The sequence below is a fragment of the Haliotis rufescens genome, unplaced genomic scaffold (assembly GCF_023055435.1).
Source record: "Haliotis rufescens isolate VD_foot unplaced genomic scaffold, xgHalRufe1.0.p SCAF_9, whole genome shotgun sequence".
Taxonomy (NCBI): Eukaryota; Metazoa; Mollusca; class Gastropoda; order Lepetellida; family Haliotidae; genus Haliotis; species Haliotis rufescens.
This window is the reverse complement of record NW_025964383.1, coordinates 46,377,153-46,401,937: the sequence shown is the minus strand read 5'-3', so window position 1 is coordinate 46,401,937 and position 24,785 is coordinate 46,377,153. Positions and strand designations below refer to the sequence as shown.

Genomic DNA, 24,785 nt, shown 5'->3' with positions numbered 1-24,785 from the left:
ATACAGACACACTCACATACACACACACATACACACACACCGACAGACAGCCATACAGACAGACACACACAGGCACTCACATACAGACACACTCACATACACACACACATACAGACACCCCCCCACCCCCACTCTTTCTCACACACACACATACATACACACACACGCACCCAACGACGCACGCACACACACACACATCCCTCAGCACAAGTGATAGTCACAATGCTCTTTAGAATGAGTCTCTGTGTGCCTACAGTGTGTAAGTACAAGATGCAAATACAATTGCAGAAACTAACAAATATATCATGGATAACAACTGATTATACATTCTGTAGTAGGTCAAATATGTGTTGAACTTTATAACATTATGATACCAAGTTATTTCCATGAATAGAATATACCGAGCTAAGTGAATGATTTCCTGTCTGGGTCACCTTGACATGTTTCGTCGCGATCTAGTGACTCCACCTTGACAAGTCTCGCGCTGACGACACGATCCAGTGATTTCACTTTGATCGCCACGCTGTGGGGACAGAGCGGTTTCTATGGTGATTCTTACCGTGACACCATAACGGTGTACGAATCTACATCGAAACATTGCTAGCTACTATAAACCAGAGGCTGTTATCCTTAAAGTCTGTTTTCATATGAACTCAAACATTGTATTCACAGGCAGTTTCTAACGCTAACACCTTGAGTGACATAACGTTTTAAACATCCATTATGACCCTCGTGTGTTTCCATCGTAATTATCATACATTACCAAAATGAAATACGTATTCTGCTCTCCAAAGGATTGCATAATGTAATTTGTATTCTTAATATATGATATTTACAACCGAAACACGCTCGGGACTCGGGTAATAATCTTTATAGATTGTCTGATTAACTAGTATGCACGTTTAAACTAAATTAATTCTTACACATAACCAAGGTGTCAGACAGACACACACAGGCGCTCACATACAAACACCCTCACATACACACACACATACAGACACACCCCCACCCCCACTCTTTCTCACACACATACATACATTGTTCCTTTAGTGTCTTAATGCAGGTGCACATGCTTCCATCACGGGACATGGAGCACAATGGCAGAGAAAGACATATGTAGATGTGACGGAGCACTGACTGGTCCATACACAATAGAAATCATATTCAGTGGCAGGCTCAGGGATGCAGAAGAGTGCACTGTCTGAAATGTACAACTTCACTTGATTGTGAATACTTGTAAAAAAAGTACTGTCGGAAATGCTGGAAAAATGTTAAAACAAGATAGAATGTGTCACAGGTTGCTGCTATTGAAATATCGAGTAACTATCGATCTAATTTGAAGCATTTCAGTCGCAAGGAGTCCTGTCGACAATTTTACTGGAGAAAAATTCGAACGAAAACAGTAAGTTCAGATTTATTCCAATAAAGTCCATTGAGGGAAGTCTGAAACGGGCAATAGAATATGCGCATGCGTCTCCGTTGTCATAATAATAATGCAGTCTTAATAAAACATCGACTCCACAAAAAACAAGGCAAGTAGAGAACCTTCCGTTCATCGTAGACAAGAAGAAAATGACGGAGCATTTGTTTTGTCACCACTGCTCCATGATGCATGTTGCATTACTCATGTATAGTCATGATATACGACATGGAGTAGGACATGTATACACGTTCTTTACACTTGAGACATATAGAAGGAAACCATTTATTAGTTTAGACAGGCTGCATAACCGAGCTGCACAAGCTCTGGGGCTTTCATACCAACAAGTCTATGTTGTGATAAATAAAACAAGGACGGTAGGGGTCGTCTCAAAAACAAAAACCGGGACATAAAAGGATATTAGACAGGTTTGATAAATGGGTCATTAGGCGGACAGTGTATAAGATTTATGGGCAGAAGGTACCACCGAGTTGTAGCAATATTCGGGGGAAAATTAAAGACACAATTAATGTTTTCCGGAAAACCGTATTTATCCCCCTTACGAGACGAAATTTTCGATAGCCTGCACGTGGCGACGACCGAGCAGTTTCCAGGGGTATAATATTTCATCCTGTCTACGAGGTCACATTATCCCCGCACAATGTATGACTAACGCAGTAAAGGCTCCCCGAACATTTACCTGGATGAAACCAGAATCATTCAACTGACTACACGTGGCTACCGTCAGAAAGGCCCCTATTGTACCACCAGGTAAAGGTAAGCGTGTCATTGTTTTGCACGCCGGAACCCGTGATCGGAGGCTTATAGATTGACGTGAGCTAGTTTTCGAGGCGAAAAAGATAACCTGTGATTATCATACGGAAATGAATGGGGATGTGGTCATAGACTGGCTGGAACATCAGCTACTGACTAATTTAAACAACCCCAGTGTCATTGTCACGGATAACGCCAGCTATCATAACGTCTGGGAACCAGTTAGTGTCGCGCCAACCAGGAATAGTCTGGAGGCGATCATGCTGGAATGTTTGCCAATAAGAATAAGGAACCGGACAGATGCTCTGGCGACACAACACGGTCACGTTGTCTTACGTACGCCAGTCAGAAATTTGTAAGCTCAACCCTACTGATCTCATCTGGGCTAATTGTAAAGGGTTCTTGGCAAAACAAAACAAAACATTCAAACTCACACATGTCAAAGGGTTAATAACGCAACCTTTGCTCGAATTATACCAGAGGCATGGCGAAAGGCTGAAGATCACGTTCTTGAAATAGAACGTCAGTACCGCCAACGTGACGGCGTAGATGTAGATATCAACTTTGTTGTCCCAATTATCATACCTTTGGGTGACAGTACTGATTTAGATACGTCATCATCCGAGAAGATGGCTAAAGAAATCATCTGTGGGACAATAAATACTTCTTGATTAAAGAAACCAAATCCTCCAATTATATACTTACCCCGTTTCATAGCCTTTTGAGCTATTCCATGTTTTTTCAAAGCAAATATAATGCAGTACACATCTTAATTGATTTCAGCGTCAACGCATATCTTAATATATTACAATAACAGGAATATTCTGAGACCACCCCAAAGTATAGGTGTGAGAATGACCGGCCGGTGTGAGGTCATCACCTCGGGACAGGTGTTAGGTAATTACCTCAGGCTATAGGCAGTTTCATACATCCACGGCAACACATGAATATTTTCTCAGTTTACTATCATGCAACCTGTCAAAGTACATTTTTGGCTTATCACAGTGTCAGTTAGGACAGACTTGATAAGGTAGATTAGCGTTATTTTCATGTATGCGTTTTCATGTATGCGATTCGTATTTATGAAACGAAGTCAGAAAAAGCGTTTTTCTAGCAATTCCGACAGTTCTTTTAATACGTCTTTACAATATGTTTTCAAGTGTGTTAGTCACATGAGAATCGCCATTCAAAATATACATTCTAAGAGAAGATAAAAGCACCAATAGTATCATAAAGCACGAACAGAAATCAATCACATATAGATAGTTTTAAATTGTTTGATAGGAATTACTTACAGAAATTATAGAAGTTGTTATCCGTATATTGTGTTATAGACAGTTTTAATTGAATGATAAACCAATCATGTACACCGTGCAACATAATTAACTTATAAATTTATAAGGAGATGGAAGAAAAGTTAATCATCCATAAAGCACCTGTCCGCCCACCCAGCCTCCACTTATGACCGTCAAACTTCTTGAAAGTTAACCAGTTTCACGTCATGATATTTCAATATATTTAGTGGGGATGGAGTTCCAAAATCGTGGAATTTAATTTCGCAAAGTGGGATTCGAAATCGACAAAGCGATGTCTCTCAATGCTGGATTTTTAGAGGTTCGCGTAACACCTTTCTGAATATATTCAATCGTTTTTTACATCAGTCTCGCGGTTCAATTTACTGGCAGCCGGATATGAGAAACACACTAACGAATAGAGATGCCCTTACACTATGAAACGGCCTAATGTTCAAGACTACCGCTGCTTTTACGACATTGTTCATGCAATGCGGGGATCACGAAACGAACGCACAGAGAGAAAAGAGAGAGGATGTTATTAACACACAGACAATCAATTGTAGCCTACATGGTCTTTTTCTGTGGCTGAAAAAAAACAAATTAAACTTTTTCCCACACAGAATACGTGTAAACACCATGCTTCCGAGACTCACAGCTGGGTAACGTGTCTCCACATCGCTTGACTCGAATAGAGAGTCTGGTTGTCTGATACTGGTGGGTCGGTGGTTTGAACCTGACCCAGATATATGGCATGTACTCTAACTCTGTCTAGGTATTCATTATACCCATGAAGATCCGGGGTAGAATAGGTCTTCAGCAACCCATGCGTGTCGTAGGAGACGACTAACGGATCGGGTGGTCAGACTCACTGACTTGGTTGATAAATGTCATCGAATCCAAATTGCGTGGATCGATGCTCATGATATCAATCACTGGAGTGTCTGGCTCGACTCGATTATTTACAGACCGCCGTCATATAGCTGGAATATTGCTGAGGGCAACAAACAAAACAAAACTGTATTCATTAAGTAAACCAAGAGTCTACGCATAAACTACTTTCTAAAACTAGTATCCATAGCCTACGGAGTTAATTACGCACGGGTATACCAGATAGCTGATACTCAGACAAAGTCAAATGGATTCTGTCTGCAATTCAACGCAGCAGTATATGGTGTTTTGTGGGGAGGTTGCGCCTTGTACGGAGGCTCATTGGTGATGTTTGCGAATTAGATTGCAGCGCTTGTTGTATGGGTTTTATATTGTGGGATATATTCGTCGCTAGTTGGTGCATCTGGTAGATATATCATCCTCGTCACTATGTTAGGTATGAAATCATCGTCACAAGTGCATGTGTCAGGCATGACATCCTCGTCACCAGTGCGTGTCAGGTAGATGACATCCTCGACACCAGTGCATGTGTCAGGTAGATGACATCCTCGACTCCAGTGCGTGTGTCAGGTAGATGTCATCCTCGACACCAGTGCGTGTGTCAGGTAGATGACATCCTCGTCACAGGTGCGTGTGTCAGGTAGATGACATCCTCGTCATCAGGTGCGTGTGTCAGGTAGATATGATATCCTCGTCACTCGTGTTTCTTAAATATATGAGGAATTCAGGGATGCATGTGTTATAGTGCAAACCATTTCAATACTTTTATTTTGCATTTCATTTATCTAAATACCTAACTGGTTCAACATGTTTCCAAGTGCACCGAAATTTCTATGCCCTTTGTCCTTTAATATATTCAGCAAACATTCGACGTATCCCCTCTTATCATAAGCCCCTCCGGGCAGGACCCTTAATCTCCAGGGCTATCTATAAATTTCAATTAACACCTCCTAACGTCGCCGGATCTTACGTCTATACATACACGTGGGACAATGACCTTACCACACGTTATGTAATTCCTCGCTCTACAAAACCCGACTGACATGGTCAGTCAGAGAGAGACAGCCTAGAGAGACAGCCAGAAGGTAAGTGACAGAACGGTTCTCCCACCCGGGAACATTGGCCAATGTTCCCGGGTGGGAGAACCGTTCTGTCACGTTATTATCAACATGTACCTTTTCGACTCATTTCAACCATCAACAATAAATATGGCTGCTGTCGTCTAAACTTCACCCCTGAGTTTTGTCCTCCGTCATCACCCTGAGCTACCATCCGAGGGCCGAAACGAACGCCCTTGGACAGATGATGGAGAATAATCCGGGTAGCGTGAGTTTGCTGTGACTCACGCACGATCCCCCTACCCTAACCGGCATTTTGTAAACACAATCCAATATGGCGGAACGTACACTTTCTAACACATCCTCGTCATCAGTGCGTGTCAGGTAGATGACATCCTCGTCACCAGTGCGTGTCAGGAAGATGTGTCATCCTCGTCACTACTGCGCGTGTTAGGTACAAATGACAGGCTCGTCACTGGTGCGTATCAGGAAGATGTGTCATCCTTATCTTTAGTGAGTGTGTGTCAGGTACAAATGACATCCTCGCGGGTGTCGAGTTGCATCTCCGATCAGCGGATCCTGACACAGCTAGGGGAAGACACCGGCGCCACTCTGAAGAGCAACCATTGGGTCATAGCGCCTCATACATTAGTGCAACGCACGTTACAGTCCTCTCATTCCAAGTTATACACACGATTGTACTGTATAAAATTGACATACAACGAAAGTTCTCTTCCTGTCTGAATCACGTCGCTATTAAAGTGAAACAATCTTGATGACTATTTCATCTCACATATTAAATCTGGAAATAGCAGAAGAAACCGTCAGTAATTGCGTTTTTATGTTGCTTTGTTGCAGTACGTGAACGAACATGAGCTCATCTTTCATAAACGATATCGACAACCTGTTAACATTCCTGCAGAGTGATGGTAACACCACACAGGTCAACAGGTGAGTATCACACGGACAGACGCATTACCATCAATACACACCTACAAGCCTGCCCATCAGCTAGAGTACATACACTGTAAAAGAAATTTAAACAACAGTGACTATATTTCCATGTATAATAGCCGTTGTTTTAATTTTATCCTTTAATTATATTCAACTCGAAACAATTTGATTGTTTTTCGCATTTCAGTGAAACTGTTCCATTGCAAAAGTTATTTAAAAACCATTTCAATTTCTTCCTCTCCGCCTCTACATCACATGGGATACAGTACTTGCAACTATCTGAATAAACGTTTATCAAATTTAGCAAAGTGAGGTCAATGTCAAAAGTAGATAAGGTGGGTTGAGGTCGGGGAAGTCTGAAAAAAGAGAAGGGTGGTGCTTCTTGGCAGGTGTACACAATGGTATCAACGTCAAATTGTCCAACAATATTTACATAATCTATGATCTGAAACGATACGCAAATGGCGCTTTTTTTGTAAATTCCCCCTCCAGCTAGTCGATCTGTAATTGATTTGTAGAAGAATTTTGAAGCTAAGTCATGAAGGGAACTACAGAACCCTGGACTATTCAATGTGTTAGTGTGAAATGTCGGTGCATGTATGGTGATGTAATTATGTTTCCTACAGGACACAATGCATCTCCAAAGTGGACCACTTCAAGTTTTATCAGTACACGATTATCCCAGCCGTAAGTAGTTTATTTCTGTGTACCTTGCTTCTTGCTTTATAACCGTCTTTCTTCTATAATAAACAACTCTATAAACTACATGACATGTCTTTAGCCATTACGAAATGAAAAGTACGCCTAGTTTCACATCGCGGTCCGTCCTTGTATATTGTATTGATGAAGACCTGATATACAATGTAATACTATACGGATGAGGTAATTGGTAAACGACGTCAAAGAACGTTGCTCGATCGTACACACTGTTGTAGAGGTCAGTACACACTGTTGTTGAGGTCAGTACACACTATTGTTGAGGTCAGTACACGCTGTTGTGGTGGTCAGTGCACACTGTTTCTGAGGTCAGTACTTACTGTTGTTGAGGTCAGTACACACTGTTGTTGAGGTCAGTACACACTGTTGTAGAGGTCAGTACACACTGTTTCTGAGGTCAGTACACATTATTGTTGAGGTCAGTACACACTGTTGTTGAGGTCAGTATACACTGTTGTTGAGGTCAGTACACAATGTTGTTGAGGTCAATATACACTGTTGTAGAGGTCAATATACACTGTTGTGGTGGTCAGTACACAGTGTTGTAGAGGTCAGTACACACTGTTGTTGAGGTCAGTACACACTGTTGTTGAGGTCAGTACACACTGTTGTTGAGGTCAGTACACAATGTTGACCTCTCCTGCCTGCAGGTACTGATCAGTCTGGCCTTCTCCATGCTGAAGACGAGAAGACGGAAGTTTTTGGACTTTCTCTATGGCCGACCAGCCCTGGTTCAGTGAGTTGTGACCGATTTAGATTTCTCGTGTTTTCTCTTCTATCTCAAACATGGAGAGGGAGCGCTTGTAGCAATATTCCAGCAATATCACGGTCGGGGAAATATGGACTTCACAAATTGTAACCATGTGAGAAACTGGAGTGACGATCGAGTGAGTGAGTGAGTTTATATTTAACGTCACATAAGCAGTATTTCAGCCATATCGTGACGAGAGCTACATTAATAATACATATAATTAGAACAAATAAAACCTGTCAACGATGGACAGTAAAATAACTAGATTTATCACAGATTATATTTAAAACTAGTAGATAGCCATAAAAATATAACATCTTACGTAACAATACAAGATAAAAATGAGCTATTGATCGCCTGCAACTGACAAGAGATCACCAAGATAGGGTCCATGGGGACTTACAGTACTTTTGCTACCTGCATGGACCCCAGCCGGATTTACATCATCCCTTCAGCTGTTGGCGATTATTGACAAATCTAGCCACAATTTAAAGGAACATATATGCTGCGATTAAAAACGTGGCTGAAATAAATAGACTTTGAAAGTCATGGTCTTACATATCCCCTCCGGAGGGCAATAATTTTACACTACTTTAACCCCCTTTGAGGATACAGCCACAAGCAATCTCAGTTATTAATTTTATTCAACCAATTATAAAAAGAACACTGATTATGTACAGAATATATCATTCAAAATTTATGCAGTAATTCAATTTCCTTTAAAAAACCGATGACTAAATGAGAACTAAGATTAAAGATCCTTGAAGAATGAAACTTTGAAATAGTTATCCCTTGTGATGGCAAAATCAATACAGTCAAGCAGGACATGCTTGACTGTGATTCTTTCCTCACAAGCGATGCAAAACGGAGGATCTTCACCTTTCAACAAATACTCATGTGTATATCTGCTATGGCCAATACGACATCGTCGCATAATGACCTCTTCAAATCTGGACTGACAGCCCAAGTAGGTATAACCGATAGTTGGTTTAATTTCATTTAATTTATTGATACCTACTTGGGTGTCCCACTTCTTCTGCATGAAATCCCTTATGTAACATCTAATAACAGGTTTATAATCACTGTATGGTATCAGAAGTGGTGTCAGAATGACGATCGAACGAATTAACCTCTAGACTATCAGCGAAAATGGGAGAGAAAATGAGAGGGTTTGCGCGGTACTGATGGTTGTGAACAGTTTATTTCAAGGAGGCCTAAGAATTCTGATGATTGTCAACAGCTTAGTTAGCTGCGGCACATGTGTCTCCGCCTATTATGTAACACATGTGTCTTCCATTACCTACACTTCCTGTACCAAGGGGTGGCGGGGGTGGCCCAGGCGTCCAAGGCGCCGCGATTCGCTGTGCAGAGTGGCGTCCCTTGGGCATGCCGGATATCTATGATTGTGGGTTCGTATCCCGGTTCGCCCAGATTATGTTTCTATATTTGTCAGCACCATACCTGTGCTCATGGGTTTCACCGGAGTGTTAAACGTCTGAGACCTGCATCACTTCGGGCTTTCCTCCCACATTAAGCTGACATGCCGTGATATAACTGGAATACTGTTAAAATCGGTGTTAAACCCAACTCACTCACTCACTCCTGTACCAAGTTTAGAACCGTCATATCTTGCCTGTGTGTGTCCAACAAAAATATCTGATATATTTTCTTATTACAGCCCAATGGACGCATTGACAACATCTGCCAGCATTTCCTATGTTGCTGCATTCGGAGCAACCATCTTCCTTATATATGAAGTTATATTTGAACAAAAGTTTGCCTTCAGATATGATGGACCTCTCGCCTTGAAAAGTACGTATACCATCCCCAAGTCAATATGTCATTTGGAGGAAGGGTAACTTTGGAAGTCAAACGTATTGCAACTCTCTGAGTTGAGTTGCCTCCCTTAGGTGGGTCAGAAACCTAATCGTGGGGTCGAATCCAGGTTCGCCTTGGTTATGAGTTTAGGTTTGAATGCACTATACCCTTGCCGGAGGGTCGTACAAACATGGTCAACTGTAACATTTGCATCACTTTGGGTGTCGTCTCACATCAAGTAGTTGTAGCACAATTATTGTTCAAGAGAGCGTTCGACTCACTCACTCACTCACTCACTCTGGCCATGCACAAGAAGCCGCATTGCCGTGACTGTCTGATCACTACTCATTGATGACTTTTACGTTGATATGACGTCATAGAAAGACTGGATACTGGCAGCCCAAAAGTCGGAATCAAATCACTTCCAAAATGGTTACCCACAAGCTCAAATTGTGTTATATATATTCTTAAAAGGAAGAAACACAAAGCCAGATTTGTGTCAGGTAGGAAAATACATTTTTACGAGGAACCGGATAAGGTATTAAACCAAAATGTTTTGAGGTGAACACTGGTAAAGGTCAGCTACCATCAATAACGCGTATGTCCCCCTTTGGAATCGATAGCGGCCTGGCATCTGCTGTCCATGGAAAAGATTAGTGCGAATCAAATCCTGGGGAATGGTGGCCCACTCGGCCTACAACGCAAAAGCCAACTGCTGCAACGTGTGGGGTTGTGTTTGACATTGGCGTAGCCGTCTATCCAATTCATCCCACAGGTGCACTATCGGGTCCAAATCCAGGGATCTGATGGGCCAGGGGAGAACACCAACGTTGTTAGACAGGGCCTTGTGATCCGTCCTGTATGCAATCGAGCGATGCCTTGCTGGAATACACCGTTGTTATTGGCTGTAATTGGGAGGACGTGTGGTAGGAGAATTTCGTTGATGTATCGTTGAGCCGCAGGATTGCCATGGATATTGATCAAACTTGTCCTGCCATCATGAGAGATATCAGTCCACATCATAACGCTACCCCCAACAAACCTGTCCACTTTCTGTACGCAGTTTCCGGCGTAACGTTCTCCCCGACGTCTGTAGACCCGTGCTCTTCCATCCCCTCGACAGAGGAGAAATCTTGATTCGAGTCTGAACCTGACATCTCTACATTCCAGTTGAGGCCATCCTGTGTTGACGACACCAATGCAGTCGTTGTTAACGATGTTGTTGACTCAATATGACGCGTCGAACAGAACGTCTTGCTCGTAGACATGCTGCTGTTAAACGGTATCTTACGGTCTTGTCGGAAATTCTGCGCAGTCCGGTTATTTAGGAAACGGGTGAGGTGGCTTCACGTAGGTGGCGCAGTCTGATGTAGCGATCTTGGGCGGGGTTGGTTACTCTTGGTTGTCACAACCATGACCGATCACGTGTTGACCCATGCTGTTGAAACCGATCCAAAACCTTTGTGATGGTGCTGGGCGCTACATTGAAAACCATGGCTACAGCTGATCGGGATTCCTCTGTCTGCAAGCGGCCTATGACGTTGTTTCGTTGCAAGTTTGTTTATCTTTTCATGTTATTGAACTGTAAATGTTCGATGTGACGCATATGCCAGGCAATCAAAAACCCTGCACTTTAATACCGTTCATAGTGTTGCTGCACGTGCAGTACGTTCAGCTCCATGGCTCTTTTGTTAATGCATTGAATGCGTTTTTCCGAATCGTACGTGTTTCCCGACTAATGGTTTGCATCATCCTTGATGTGATCATTTTGAAATGGGAAATGTGCCACTGACACTATAACACATTGAACCTCTTCACTTTGCACCTCTTGGAGAGCTAGTTTTGCTTTCATGGCCCAAAATATCCGATTTGCGTTTCTTTTTTTTGAAGAGTATATATATATATAGTCTTGCAGTTGATGCTGGCAACACAGTGGCAATTTCATTGTCCCACATTACTGTTGCACACTCTTTTACTGCTAGATGCAGATAAAAAACATTGGGATTGCAGATACACAAAGTGGGAAGACTTTAAACAAAATTGCTACGACAGGGAAATCGCAGTTACTCAAGGTTTCTTTACAGATATCTATTTGCATCGATAACCATTTCTATTTAATCCCTTGCATTCTGATTCCAGCACTGATCGTGATAGTATCTATGATATGGTACGGCTTTGTCTACTTTCCTGTCTTCGCTTCATTGGCCGTAAAGTCAATCTTCAGCTACGGCCTTGGGGCCTTGTACGTGTGGGTCATCACCGCCATAGAGTTCTACAAGGCCGCTGAGTGTGACGTCAGATGGGTAAGGCCATATTGTGTGGACTTTTAACGGTCCAAATGGTTTAACATTACTTCCATAGGAAGCACAAATGTAATATGATTGTACGAAATCATGAGACTTTGTTAACGTAATAAAAACATCACTGGTGATTTAATACCACGATTGGTAACACAGTACATAACAAATGGTGTCGTCATACAGAACCATTGTTGACGTAATACAGGCACACTGTGATGTCACATCATCGTCGTCGTTATCATTAGAATCATTGTTGTTTGAATACAGGAGAGTCGCATGCTAGCAGTGGGCCGGAACATCCCGCACCTTCTCTGTCTGGTATATCTCAGCGTCATCCTACCGATCAGGTTTGCCTATGCCCTTAAAAATAAGAAGTATTTCGTGGCGGAGGAAACCGATCTTGATGTTCCCCAAACTCTGAGTTACATCCGGGACTCTTACCAGGGGGTGCACGTCCGGAAACTCTTGAAGAAACCCGCACCGAAACCTCCGTAAGTGCTCCATCACTGTCTGTAACTAACCTCCGTAAGTGCTCCATCACTGTCTGTAACTAACCTCCGTAAGTGTTCCATCACTGTCTGTAACTAACCTCCGTAAGTGCTCCATCACTGTCTGTAACTAACCTCCGTAAGTGTTCCATCACTGTCTGTAACTAACCTCCGTAAGTGCTCCATCACTGTCTGTAACTAACCTCCGTAAGTGTTCCATCACTGTCTGTAACTAACCTCCGTAAGTGTTCCATCACTGTCTGTAACTAACCCCCGTTAGTGCTCCATCACTGTCTGTAACTAACCTCCGTAGGTGCTCAATCACTGTCTGCAACTAACTTCGGTAAGTGCTCCATCACTGTCTGTAACTAGCCTCCGTAAATGCTCAATCACTGTCTGTAACTAACTTTCGTAAGTGCTCAATAACTATCTGTAACTAACCTCCGTAAGTGCTTAAAGTCTGCCTATATAAAACCTCCGTTTAAATCGGGTCATACATATTTCATTTCCATTGTAAGTGTCTGTCTTCTGATTCCAGGCCACCGGAAACAATCAAAGACAAAATCAAAGCCGGGCTCCTTGCTGCCATACACGGAGTACTCTATAAAAACGAACCAGGTGAATTAATACTTATCTGCACTGTCTACACGGTATGTGTATAACTTAGAGGGGTCAACATACAGTGTTAATACCAAAACTACCGCACCAAATGCCCACGCCCCACTTGGGGGTGAAAAACAAGATTTTCGTTCCCACGTTTTCCGGTATACATTTAACCTTTTCCATTGCATAAAGGAGGTATATGTACACAATCTTCAAAGGGTAGTAAGCTTGCAAGTGTGTTCGTGAATTTTCAGGGGGTCAAAATTGCATAAATTGAAGGAAAAATGCATAATTTAACAAAATTGACTGTAACATTTCTATTAAGTCATTAAACTATCCAAATTATGTCTTTGGTTACAGGTTATATGTTCGGTTATCTGAATTTGGCCAACATTTTGTTTTACTTGACTGTTATTCTAATTCTCAGTGAAAACATTGATAAAAATCATGTTTTTTACTTCATTTTCAAACTGTGTGAGTAGGTAAAGCACTCTTTCCATTGTATTGTGATAATAAAACCACTTTAACTGGTATTGAAATCTACCTGAACCATTGTACTATCCTATACTGAAAAAACTAAATGAAATATATTACATGGGAGCTGAGATATTGTTTACAATGTTACCCCCCCCCCACAAAAACAACAACAAAAAAACAACACCCCCATAAAACAATTTTGACGAAAATTGCTTATTGAGACATAGCGCTAGATTATGTTGATGTAGTTGATGAGTGGGATAATTGCAAGAATGCTTAAAAACACCAACATAGTAAACTCATTACGAAAAATTATGTTTCAAGTTTTTCTGTGAACATCTATGGTCGCCATCTTGACCTGTTTTCAAAATCAAGATCTAATATTATAATAGTTCTTCAACATGGTCATGTAACATATCATATGGAGCTCTTTACGTTGTCTTTTCAATGCTAATTTCTCTAGCGACTTCAACCCACACCCAAAGTCAGATTTCAATTAACATGGACATCGTTTCACTCAAAAGTGTAGATATACTGAACTTTTGTCTGAGCATTTCACCAGTTTATCATTTTAATGAAGAAACAAACATTTTTGACACCCTGACTGCACACACATGCAAGCTTATTCCCAATTGGAAATCGTGTGCAGATACGTCATTCGTGCAATAGAAATAGTTTCAGATATACAGGGAAAAGTGGGAACAAAAATCCTAACTAAGCCTCTTTTCCTCTGGTGGCCAAATGACTCTTTTGAAGATGACTTTGGGTCCAACCCTCAATGTAACCAAATTCATCAGCATTCGGCGCGAGTTTTGACGGGTTGATTTGCCACACCCACACCCTCCCCCTTCCCCTTTGAAACAAATTGTACATCTACCTATAGTGCTGGTACACATGTTCCTGTTCTTGTTCCAGGGTTCCGGTATTCGACCCGTATCCTGTCTGTTCTCATGGTCGGCGTGTTTCTCCTGTACGTGGTGAGTCAAGGCTTCAGACATCTGGATAACTGTTCATGCACGTCACCAGCGCCGTCCTGTCGTCTGAGGATCTTCACATTACAGGGTTTCGTCCTTTGGGCGTGGATTCGAAACTTAGATTATGCCTCCATTAAGTAATACTCGTCTCCATCACTTCAGCCATCGCTGACACCCCATGGTAGAACACAATCACCGTTCAAAGCCGCGTTAAACCCAACACACTCACTCATTCACTCACTCCATTTTTCACCGTGGTAATACACGTGTGACGACACAGCTCTAATGTACCTTATTCGCGTGGAACAACGTTGTTGCAAGGCCTAGGGTTCTTGGATACTGTTCCCTATGTCTAGGATTCCCTTCCAGGATTCCGTAGGTAACCAATAACTTGTGCTGTCGTTTCGTGAAAAATTGTACACTTTGTTATAAAACCATGTAACTTAGCACAGTTGTAGGCAATGACAATACAAATATTTTCAGATATGGGGCCACCCTAACAAATCCAGTATCGCCGCCATGGAGGAATGAAATTCTAGTATATCTCGTTTGAACATGACTCACAACCTAAATATATTAGGAAAAATGAACATTTTGGAATATACTTACCCAACACTACATCTGTAAAGTAAATAAATGTTTGGATTTTGGTAATCTGGAGAGTGAAAAATAATTATGTATTTCTTCCCTTTTCTGCATATCTTTAAGACATACATCATTGAAGCCCAATAACTCTAACAAAATTGTATACTGAAATGCTAAATAACAAAGTATTTAGAGAATAAAATTTGCATTTCTTTAAACCTTCTTGTACATGCTTAATATTTTCATTGGCAAGTGACAATATAATTGGCTATATCGAAATACACGTTAAATATTCACTGCAGTTGCGTGTCCTGTATCGAAAGTGAACAGGTGATCGTGTATCCTGTTAACATGACATTGACTAAAGGACATTGGACATTAGTATTGCCCTTCGATATTTTGATATTATAACATTGCAGCATGTGGACAATTCAAATGGACAACGAAGACTGTCAAATCGCACTCCACCTATATATAGAATACACATGTCGGTAGAACCTCCGTGGAGACCCAGGCCAGAAAAGGGCATGATCACTCTATTGCTTATAAAAGAGTCGAAGTTTTATGTTGTGGTCAGGGTCGGTTGCCTGGTTGATTGTGTACCATCGTACCCTGGCGGTGTGTTGTGTTGCTCACGGTGTCACCACTGCTTTACCTGGTCCAGATTAAATACAGACATGTAGCTCGAATACTACTGACTCCGACATGAAAAACAACTACTCTTTTTGTTTACAGATCACCTTCGAGGTGCTTGGTTTCTTCATAACGTTTTTTGACATCTTCATCGCCTATGCCGACGCATATTTCGCTGCCTATGACTTCAAGCCAACAGGACGTGAACAGTTCAATGTGCACGAAGTCCAGACGTGGGTGTTGGTGGGCTACTATTTGCTGACCGCACTGAAACGTAAGCGAGTGAGTGAGTGAGTAGGGTGTACCGCCGTTTTGATGAGTAACCCAGTTACATCACGGCGTGTCGTTTAATGTGGGTGGAAACCCCGTGTGATGCAGGTCTTTGGCGTTTCCCACTTTGTTGAAACCCACAAGCACAAGTATGGTGATGACAAACCTGTAACATAATCAGGGCGAACCATTCGATTCGAAACCACGATCTTAGGTTTCTGGCGCGCCTAAGGGGGGCTACTCTGCACAATGAATTGTATCGTCTCTGCCTATGTGGATTAAATGCCACGGCTATGATGTTCAATATTTGGACGATGGATGGATGCAGCACCTGTTGTTAGATATTGATGGTCCACGGGTGGTCCAGTCGTCTATGGCGCCAGCTATTTGCCGTGCCGAGTTAAACCGTAGGATCCATCAATCGTTAGTTCGAATTGAATACCCCCTTGGTTTGTGGCCACTATACTCGCACACTAACACATTAATATTGAATTTTACGAATAATGATGGGCTTTCAGTTGAACATATCTTTCATGCGCAGTTTGTCTGTGTGTGTGTCAGGACTCATTGGCCTTCAATTCCATGTGGTAAATCTTTTCCAGAGAGTTTGATCGTATCGACGGTGTTAGCGGTTGTGGTCGGGCTTGTGATGATCTTACACATGCTTTCATCCTACAGGTAAGACCCACAGGCACACCTGGTATCAGATAAGACACCAGGTGTCACGAGTTGGTGGCCACTCATCTTACAGATAAGACACCATGTGTCAAGAGTTGGTGGCCACTCATCTTACAGATAAGACAACAGGTGTCAGGGTTGGTGGTCTCTCATCTCACAGATAAGACACTAGGTGTCAGGGTTGGTGGTCTCTCATCTCACAGATAAGACACTAGGTGTCAGGGTTGGTGGTCTCTCATCCGTCAGGTAAGACGAAATGGTACACAAGACACTGGGTGTTTGCCTGTATTAACTCAAATGTTTTGATGTTCTTTTAACCTGGAGCATATTTGGGGCTGTGCACATTCAACATAACTCTGACTCCAAGATACTAAAATACAATGTTCGGTCCATGTCGGGCTCAGATATCTAGGGACACATTGATATAATGTACCATGCATGGCTCAGCGACGCATAACTACGTCGGATGTAAGAGTTGAGAGTTACAATCGTATTCCGCTGGGTCACGACGGTCTTTTTTATCAGAGCCACTCATAATATTACTGACAGGTTACAAAAGAATTTCTCCCCTGAGTTCAACCTCGATGTTTCAGAACCAACCTGCTGGCGTTATATCGAGGTGATCACAGCCACATCCCCTCAAGGAAGGAGAGGAGTAACGCCAGCCTCATGGTAATGTTGAATCAGAAGAAGAATCTTATACTATTAAAAAAATTAAGTATTTATTGTGTTAGGGTTTTGTTACGCGTCAATTCACGTGTATTACAAAATCCACTAAGTTTACTGCACAGCAATTACAATGGCAATAAACAATCGAGTGGTAGTACAATATCCAATGGCAATAAACAATCGAGTGGTAGTACAATATCCAATGGCAATAAACAATCGAGTGGTAGTATAATATCCAATGGTAATAAACAATAGAGTGGTAGTACAATATCCAATGGTAATAAACAATCGAGTGGTAGTACAATATCCAATGGTAATAAACAATAGAGTGGTAGTACAATATCCAATGGCAATAAACAATAGAGTGGTAGTACAATATCCAATGGTAATAAACAATCGAGTGGTAGTACAATATCCAATGGTAATAAACAATAGAGTGGTAGTACAATATCCAATGGCAATAAACAATAGAGTGGTAGTACAATATCCAATGGTAATAAACAATCGAGTGGTAGTACAATATCCAATGGTAATAAACAATAGAGTGGTAGTACAATATCCAATGGCAATAAACAATAGAGTGGTAGTACAATATCCAATGGCAATAAACAATAGAGTGGTAGTACAATATCCAATGGCAATAAACAATAGAGTGGTAGTACAATATCCAATGGTAATAAACAATCGAGTGGTAGTACAATATCCAATGGTAATAAACAATAGAGTGGTAGTACAATATCCAATGGCAATAAACAATAGAGTGGTAGTATAATATCCAATGGTAATAAACAATCGAGTGGTAGTACAATATCCAATGGTAATAAACAATAGAGTGGTAGTACAATATCCAATGGCAATAAACAATAGAGTGGTAGTACAATATCCAATGGCAATAAACAATAGAGTGGTAGTACAATATCCAATGGTAATAAACGATCGAGTGGTAGTACAATATCCAATGGCAATAAACAATAGAGTGGTAGTACAATATCCAATGGCAATAAACAATCGAGTGGTAGTACAATATCCAATGGTAATAAACAATAGAGTGGTAGTACAATATCCAATGGCAATAAACAATAGAGTGGTAGTACAATATCCAATGGCAATAAACAATAGAGTGGTAGTACAATATCCAATGGTAATAAACGATCGAGTGGTAGTACAATATCCAATGGCAATAAACAATAGAGTGGTAGTACAATATCCAATGGCAATAAACAATAGAGTGGTAGTACAATATCCAATGGCAATAAACAATCGAGTGGTGGTATAATATTCAATGGTAATAAATAATATGATAGCAGTGGTCAGTATCAAATACAAAAATACAGTGGTCAACGTCAGTGATAATATTGTATATTCTCTAAGTGGCGACCGTGGACAAGCTTCCATGTTTGCCTAGGCAGGGAATCAGGGATGACGAGCGATCATCACATGAAAGCTGGTCTCGACGTAATGACAATTGCTGAGAGATGCGAGAAACATGCCATTGTCCCCTTATATACCGTCTCACGGCTACCAGAACTTTCTAAAAAGTGCTGTAAGGCGCTTTAAAATTATGGACGAGTCTCGCCGTTTCCGGAAGTTACCACACCATTCTAGCTTCTAAATGTAGTGACGTCTTGACGACTGCTTACATTAAATAATACTACATTCATGACGACTAGTCACTGCTCAAATACAATGCAATGGGCGTCTCCCGAATCTCAACAGAAACAATGTTACTCAGTTACAATCATTCTTCAGCAATAAAATACACTACCATATAACAGTATATGTGGAATGAGGTTGTGGACTCAGCGCCAATATATGTCTATCACCAGTTGACTAAAATGAGGATTGGATAGTAACAATGTGTTACCTTACGCATAGTATATCATCCGCGTCGACACACGATTATACACGGCTTAATACAGCTTGAATGTTGCTCTGTATCCACCTTCTCACTCAGGATATCCTGGAGATGGTTAAATAAGTCTTGATACAGCTTGAATATTGATCTCTTCATTCACTTAAATAAGCTATCAGTCATACGAGGACGTTTTCGTTCTCCTGGTGACTACGAACCCATGTCTAGTGAAGCTCTCTCGCTATGTTGCAGCTGGGGTGTATGCGGTTTGCAGGGTACCAGGTGGGATACATCGCATGGGGTGAGTGATGCAAGGGAGATAACTGATATTTGCGCACTATTGAGCGCAAGGGCATTCTGCTTACTACCTACCTTTAACAAAAAAATCTCTCGGCGCCAAGTGAAGTTATTCCATTCTGTCCGTCATCCATACTGTGAAGGGAACTTTACCCCGTGGAGATCCAGGGTTGAAAAGGTGTTCAGCAACCCATGCTTGTCGTAAGAGGCGAATAACGGGATCGGGTGGTCATGCCCGCTGACTTGGTTGTTTTATGTCATTGTATCCCACTTGTGTAGGTCAATGCTCGTGATGTCAATCACAGGCCGCCGTCATGAAGCTGGAATATTGCAGAGTGTAGCGTAATACAAACAAACAAACAAGCAAACAAACAAAGGGGAATTGACCCGGGTGATGAATAGTCTCCCTTTAATTGTCCAATAAAAACATCCACACAGGATGAAGAGTAAGTGTGAGCGAGTGAGTTTGGTTTTACGCCGCTTTTAGCAATATTCCAGCAATACCTCGGCGGGGGACACCAGAAATGGGCTTCACACATTGTACTCATGTCGGGAATCGAACCCGGGTCTTCGGTGTGACGAGCGGACGCTTTAACCACTAGGCTACCCGACCGCCCTTCAGGATGAAGAAATATTGAAGACTTTTCAAGAATTGTGTGTTGTATGTACTACAAGAAAGGAGACTTAGACTGACCCTATAATGGTTATTGTTTCAGAGTGTTGAGTTTCTTCCTGACCAATGTTTCTTCTTTCAGGGTTCATAATCCAGTTAACTATCTTCTTCCTCCTCTGTTTGACAATATCCGTCATCGTTATACTTGTTCGGGGCGGCGTGTCAAGTTGGCTTGTTAACCGGTTATTACAAATATGGTAAGTAAGCATTTAATTGAACCAGTATTGTCTCAAAATATATATTAGGAGAATGACATCATATATTTATGTTGACAAAGTACAAAATATGAAACTGACAGTTGAAAGGCTGTGGCGATCTAGTTGTGAAATGTCATGAGAGGCAGGGAGACATTGTTTCAGCAAAACACGCATTTATTTCTGTTAAGGGAACAGCCAAACAATATAATTTGCTTTCAAAACATATTGAACTCCTGTCTGATTCCAGGCCGATTGTTGTGTGGACAGTAGTGCTGAACGTCCTCCAGCTGCTTTTGGCCAAGTTCCTCTTCGCACAGGGACGCGGGAATACGCTGTATATAGACAACAGGTGTGTATGTCTTCCTTCGAAGGGTGGGCGGGGACATGCTGTATATAGAAAACAGGTGTTTATGTCTTCTTTAAAAGGGTGGGCGGAGATACGCTATATATAGACACAAGGTGTGTATGTCTTCCTTAGAAGGGTGGGTTGGACATGCTGTATGTAGACAAAGGTGTGTATGTCTTCCTCGGAAGGGTGGGCGGGGTTACGCTGTATATAGAAAACAAGTGTGTATGTCTTCCTTAGAAGGGTTGGCAAGGACACGCTGTATATAGACAACATGTGTGTATGTCTTCCTTAGAAGGGTTGGCAAGGACACGCTGTATATAGATAACAGGTGTGTATGTCTTCCTTAGAAGGGTGGGTTGGACATGCTGTATGTAGACAAAGGTGTGTATGTCTTCCTCAGAAGGGTGGGCAGGAACATACTGTGTATAGACAACATGTGTGTATGTCTTCCTTGGAGGGGTGGGCGGGAACACGCTGTATATAGACAACATGTGTGTATGTCTTACTTAAATAAAATCGACCCGCACGAATGCACTCAGACGTATATCACTGAGCCCTCCCCCGTTCAAACAAATTAATCTCATGCGGTAATTATTTTCACGTATAAAGACACTTGCTATTGCGAAAGGCGTTCCATCCAAATTAAAGAGGTGAGGGACATGTTATGCGGCCTTTGTGTGTGAATTGTATTACATTGATTCGTATGGATCTATTTGTGATTATGTAAAACAATGTGTCTCCAACAATGAGATTGAAGGATCAATTTTAACATTCACTCACGAGTTGCCTCCCTTGTTTCAGGCGGTTCTTCTTCATCTTCACGTACTTCATGTTCTTCTTCAACATCTTCCTCGGCCTCGTGTCCTGCCTCATGAGGATCATCAAGGCCATCGTCCTGGGGGCCTTGTTCATGCCACGCCTCGACCACAGCACCTTGTCCCAGAGATTCCAGTTCTTCGATCCTGGTACTAATTGTTGATAGAGCCGTATAGTTGGGACGGGAGTCTTTGTGATAATAACAGCCCGTTAGTTCATTAACTCTGCCTAACGGTTACTGGTGGTGATTTCGAGATATTTGTTATATAGTTAAATGCCCGGACATCCCACACTCCGGAGAGTTTCTGCTGAAATGCATCATAAGATTATCAAAGCAGCCCAGAACTGAATAAGGCCCAAACACTCCGAAGATTTTTGGGATGGTGGAGAGGGTGGGGTGGTGGTGGGGGTGGGGCTGGGGATTGGTTAACACAGTCTGGAAAATATTCGCGGTATGATAACACGTAATCAGGCATCAGAGAAATGTCTGTGCCTCATCGTACCCTTACGGTTCGTCACGATGTTGAAAATGACCCGTGAAGATCTGGGGTGGAATAAGCAGTCAGCAACCCATGCTTGTCATAAAAGGCGAATATGCTTGTCGTAAGAGGCGATTAACGGGATCGGGTGGTCAGGCTCGCTGACTTGTTTGATCCTTGTAATCGATCCCATTTGCGTGGATCGATGCTCATGATGTCAATCACTGGATTGTCTGGTCCAGACTCGAAAATTTGAAGACCGCCGTCATATACCTGGAATATTTCTGAATGCGGCGTTAAGCAACAAACGAACAAACAAACAAACGATGTTGACGATAATTAGCACTAGTTTGTCTGGAACAACCCGATTATTTACACGTCGGCGTGATGGAGCTGGAATAGTTTTGACTGCTGCGTTAAACATAATATCCTCGGACGTACTTCTTTTACAGTTGGACCCTTTGACATAGAGAAATAAAATATATCGAACAAAAACATTTGAGGGTCATAAATATTTTTGAGATATTTTTTGTTGTGAAGAATGAGCACACCATTTCATAAAAATGTTCCCCAAATGACCCCAACGTTTGTATAAATGTATGTGGATGACGGATTTACGAAATAAGGCGTTCTGTTGTGCAATCCTATTTTGTGGCATCTGATTTTAGAATAATTCGTGTTTTTGTTCAGGTTTTGCGGCGTATGTAGGCTACATGCACGTGGAGAACCAACACACACACCCGGTGATGATTGTATTCATCCGCCTCATGTTGATGAACCTGCACTTCCGGAATCTGGGCGAGAGTAAATCCGTCGACCTGAATGGTTCCATGGGAGCAGGTGATGAGGAAGACAGCATCCAGGGCATCAGTATACGTAAGTAGTGGAGGAACTATTGACAAAGACATAAAACGTCAACGCCATCACAATAACAAGAATCGACTATATGCTGAAAGAGATTCCTATAGGCTTTAAAGGCAAAATAATGGCGAAGAATTATAAGCATGGATTCCTGTAAGTCCTTGATGCCACCAGGTGTTAGTCAGAAGGGTTAGCTTCCCTACAATACCGGTAGCACCAAACAGTCATACAACAGTACATATCAAAATATGAGTGTTTGTTGTGCCATGTTTGTCTGTGGCGTCGACCATTTGGGGAGATGTGGATACGTGTGCGTGCTTGCGTGAGTGCGTGAGTGCGTGCCGGGGTGGGGTTTGGTTGTTGTGTAGCGTGGAAGGAGGACTGCTATTTCTCAATATTATCCGTTACCGAAAATGCTGGAAAACAAGACACAAATATACCCTCGATGGACATGGTGGACGGTCTGATAAATAATTGCCTCCTCCTTTCATTAGAGGTGGCTTCCTCTTGTGAGGCCCCTTCTGTATCTTCATATCTACGGAATGGTGCGTTGTTTACGTCATCTTCCACTTGTCTGCAAAGCTTGATCAGGGTTGAATCATTGACTATGGCTTTACAATGCTGTTAGTAATATTCAAATATTACCAAGGCGGGGGAATCAGAAATGGGTTTGACACATTGCACCCATGAGAGTTTAAAAACATGACAGGAGATTATGGCAAACGATGAATATGACAGTGTATATGGCCAACTGTGTGGGGATTTGACTGTGTCAGTGTCAGTGACTGTGGTTGTATCTGAGGATGCGATTGTGGCTGCGATTGTGGCTGAGGCTAAATGTGAGGTGAGGCTTTGCTGGTGTCTGAGGCTGTGGTTGTATGTGATATGAGGCTGTGATATAGGTTGTGGTTGTGGTTGAGGCTGAGGCCGAGGTTGTATGTTTGTTGCCTAAGTTATGTCTGAGGCTACGGTTGTATACGAGGCTGTGGGTGTATCTGAGGCTGTTGTTGTGTCAGAGCCTGCGTCTGCAGCTTAGGTTGTGTCAGAGGTTGTGTATATGAAGCTGTGGTTGAGGTGCTAGTTGTGTCTAACGACGCATGTGAGGCTGTGTCTGCGGCTGAGATTATGTCAGATGCTGTGGTTATAGATGCGGTTGCATCTGATGATGTGGTTGTGTCTGAGGCTGTCGTTCATTTAAGCATAACAATGATCATCCAGTACATTTCAATCAGGAATTATATTTACAGAAATGAAAGGACACGAAGCCGATTTGGAGGCGAAACAAGAAGCCAAACGACGTAAATATAAAGCCACCTTCAACTGGGCCGTGTTCTACACCCTCATCAACAACCCCCAGATCAGGGTGTACCGGAAGGGCTACATCCAGAGCAGGATAAAGGCGGTGGAGGAGGGGAGACGGATTCCAGTCAGTGATCTTCCAGTGGTCGATCTCTCCAGACTTGACACCTCGAGTGACACCGACGATAACAGCAACGACAAAGACAAAACAAACGGCATCTACAATGTCAAAGGAGAACGGATAAATGTTAAATCTGAAGCTCATATCGTGTGACAAAATTATATCAGCTGAAGTGATTACTTCGTGATGGTGCTGGGTGACGTTTGTCAAGCTCTATTTCCATCGATATTTTATGGTTGTAAAACCAACTTCAAGACGTCAGTTAATGGTCGGAACGGGTGAACAAAAGGTGAACAAAAGGACATTCATCACCTGCCTTTTTGTATATCTACACATGTGCTGGCAAGTGTGTGGCTGTTGTGTATAAGATGCTGTGACGTCAAAATGAACAGAGATCGCAGTAGGGGGCAGAGTCCCATTGGACAACATGTATGTCATGTACAAAGATAATTCATGATATTTTTTTAATAAATTATATATCACACAGAG

General features: G+C 42.0%; 1 protein-coding gene across 3 annotated transcripts in view; it reads left to right on the top strand.

The window, feature by feature from the left end:
• Nucleotides 1–24,785, top strand: part of LOC124149962 (receptor for retinol uptake stra6-like) — a 33,876-nt gene extending 9,091 nt beyond the window's left edge. For all 3 annotated transcript variants that reach the window (XM_046521817.2, XM_046521818.2, XM_048390475.1), the window contains exons 2-18: nucleotides 6,294–6,386; nucleotides 7,016–7,076; nucleotides 7,757–7,842; nucleotides 9,536–9,669; nucleotides 11,815–11,978; nucleotides 12,243–12,466; nucleotides 13,002–13,081; nucleotides 14,459–14,520; nucleotides 15,838–16,009; nucleotides 16,608–16,683; nucleotides 17,277–17,355; nucleotides 19,457–19,505; nucleotides 20,257–20,371; nucleotides 20,619–20,720; nucleotides 21,522–21,685; nucleotides 22,706–22,891; nucleotides 24,124–24,785. In XM_046521817.2, the coding sequence (XP_046377773.2) occupies nucleotides 6,307–6,386; nucleotides 7,016–7,076; nucleotides 7,757–7,842; nucleotides 9,536–9,669; nucleotides 11,815–11,978; nucleotides 12,243–12,466; nucleotides 13,002–13,081; nucleotides 14,459–14,520; nucleotides 15,838–16,009; nucleotides 16,608–16,683; nucleotides 17,277–17,355; nucleotides 19,457–19,505; nucleotides 20,257–20,371; nucleotides 20,619–20,720; nucleotides 21,522–21,685; nucleotides 22,706–22,891; nucleotides 24,124–24,449 (2,160 nt within the window). In that variant the 5' untranslated portion in view covers nucleotides 6,294–6,306 and the 3' untranslated portion in view covers nucleotides 24,450–24,785. The remainder of the gene's footprint in view (nucleotides 1–6,293; nucleotides 6,387–7,015; nucleotides 7,077–7,756; nucleotides 7,843–9,535; nucleotides 9,670–11,814; nucleotides 11,979–12,242; nucleotides 12,467–13,001; nucleotides 13,082–14,458; nucleotides 14,521–15,837; nucleotides 16,010–16,607; nucleotides 16,684–17,276; nucleotides 17,356–19,456; nucleotides 19,506–20,256; nucleotides 20,372–20,618; nucleotides 20,721–21,521; nucleotides 21,686–22,705; nucleotides 22,892–24,123) is intronic.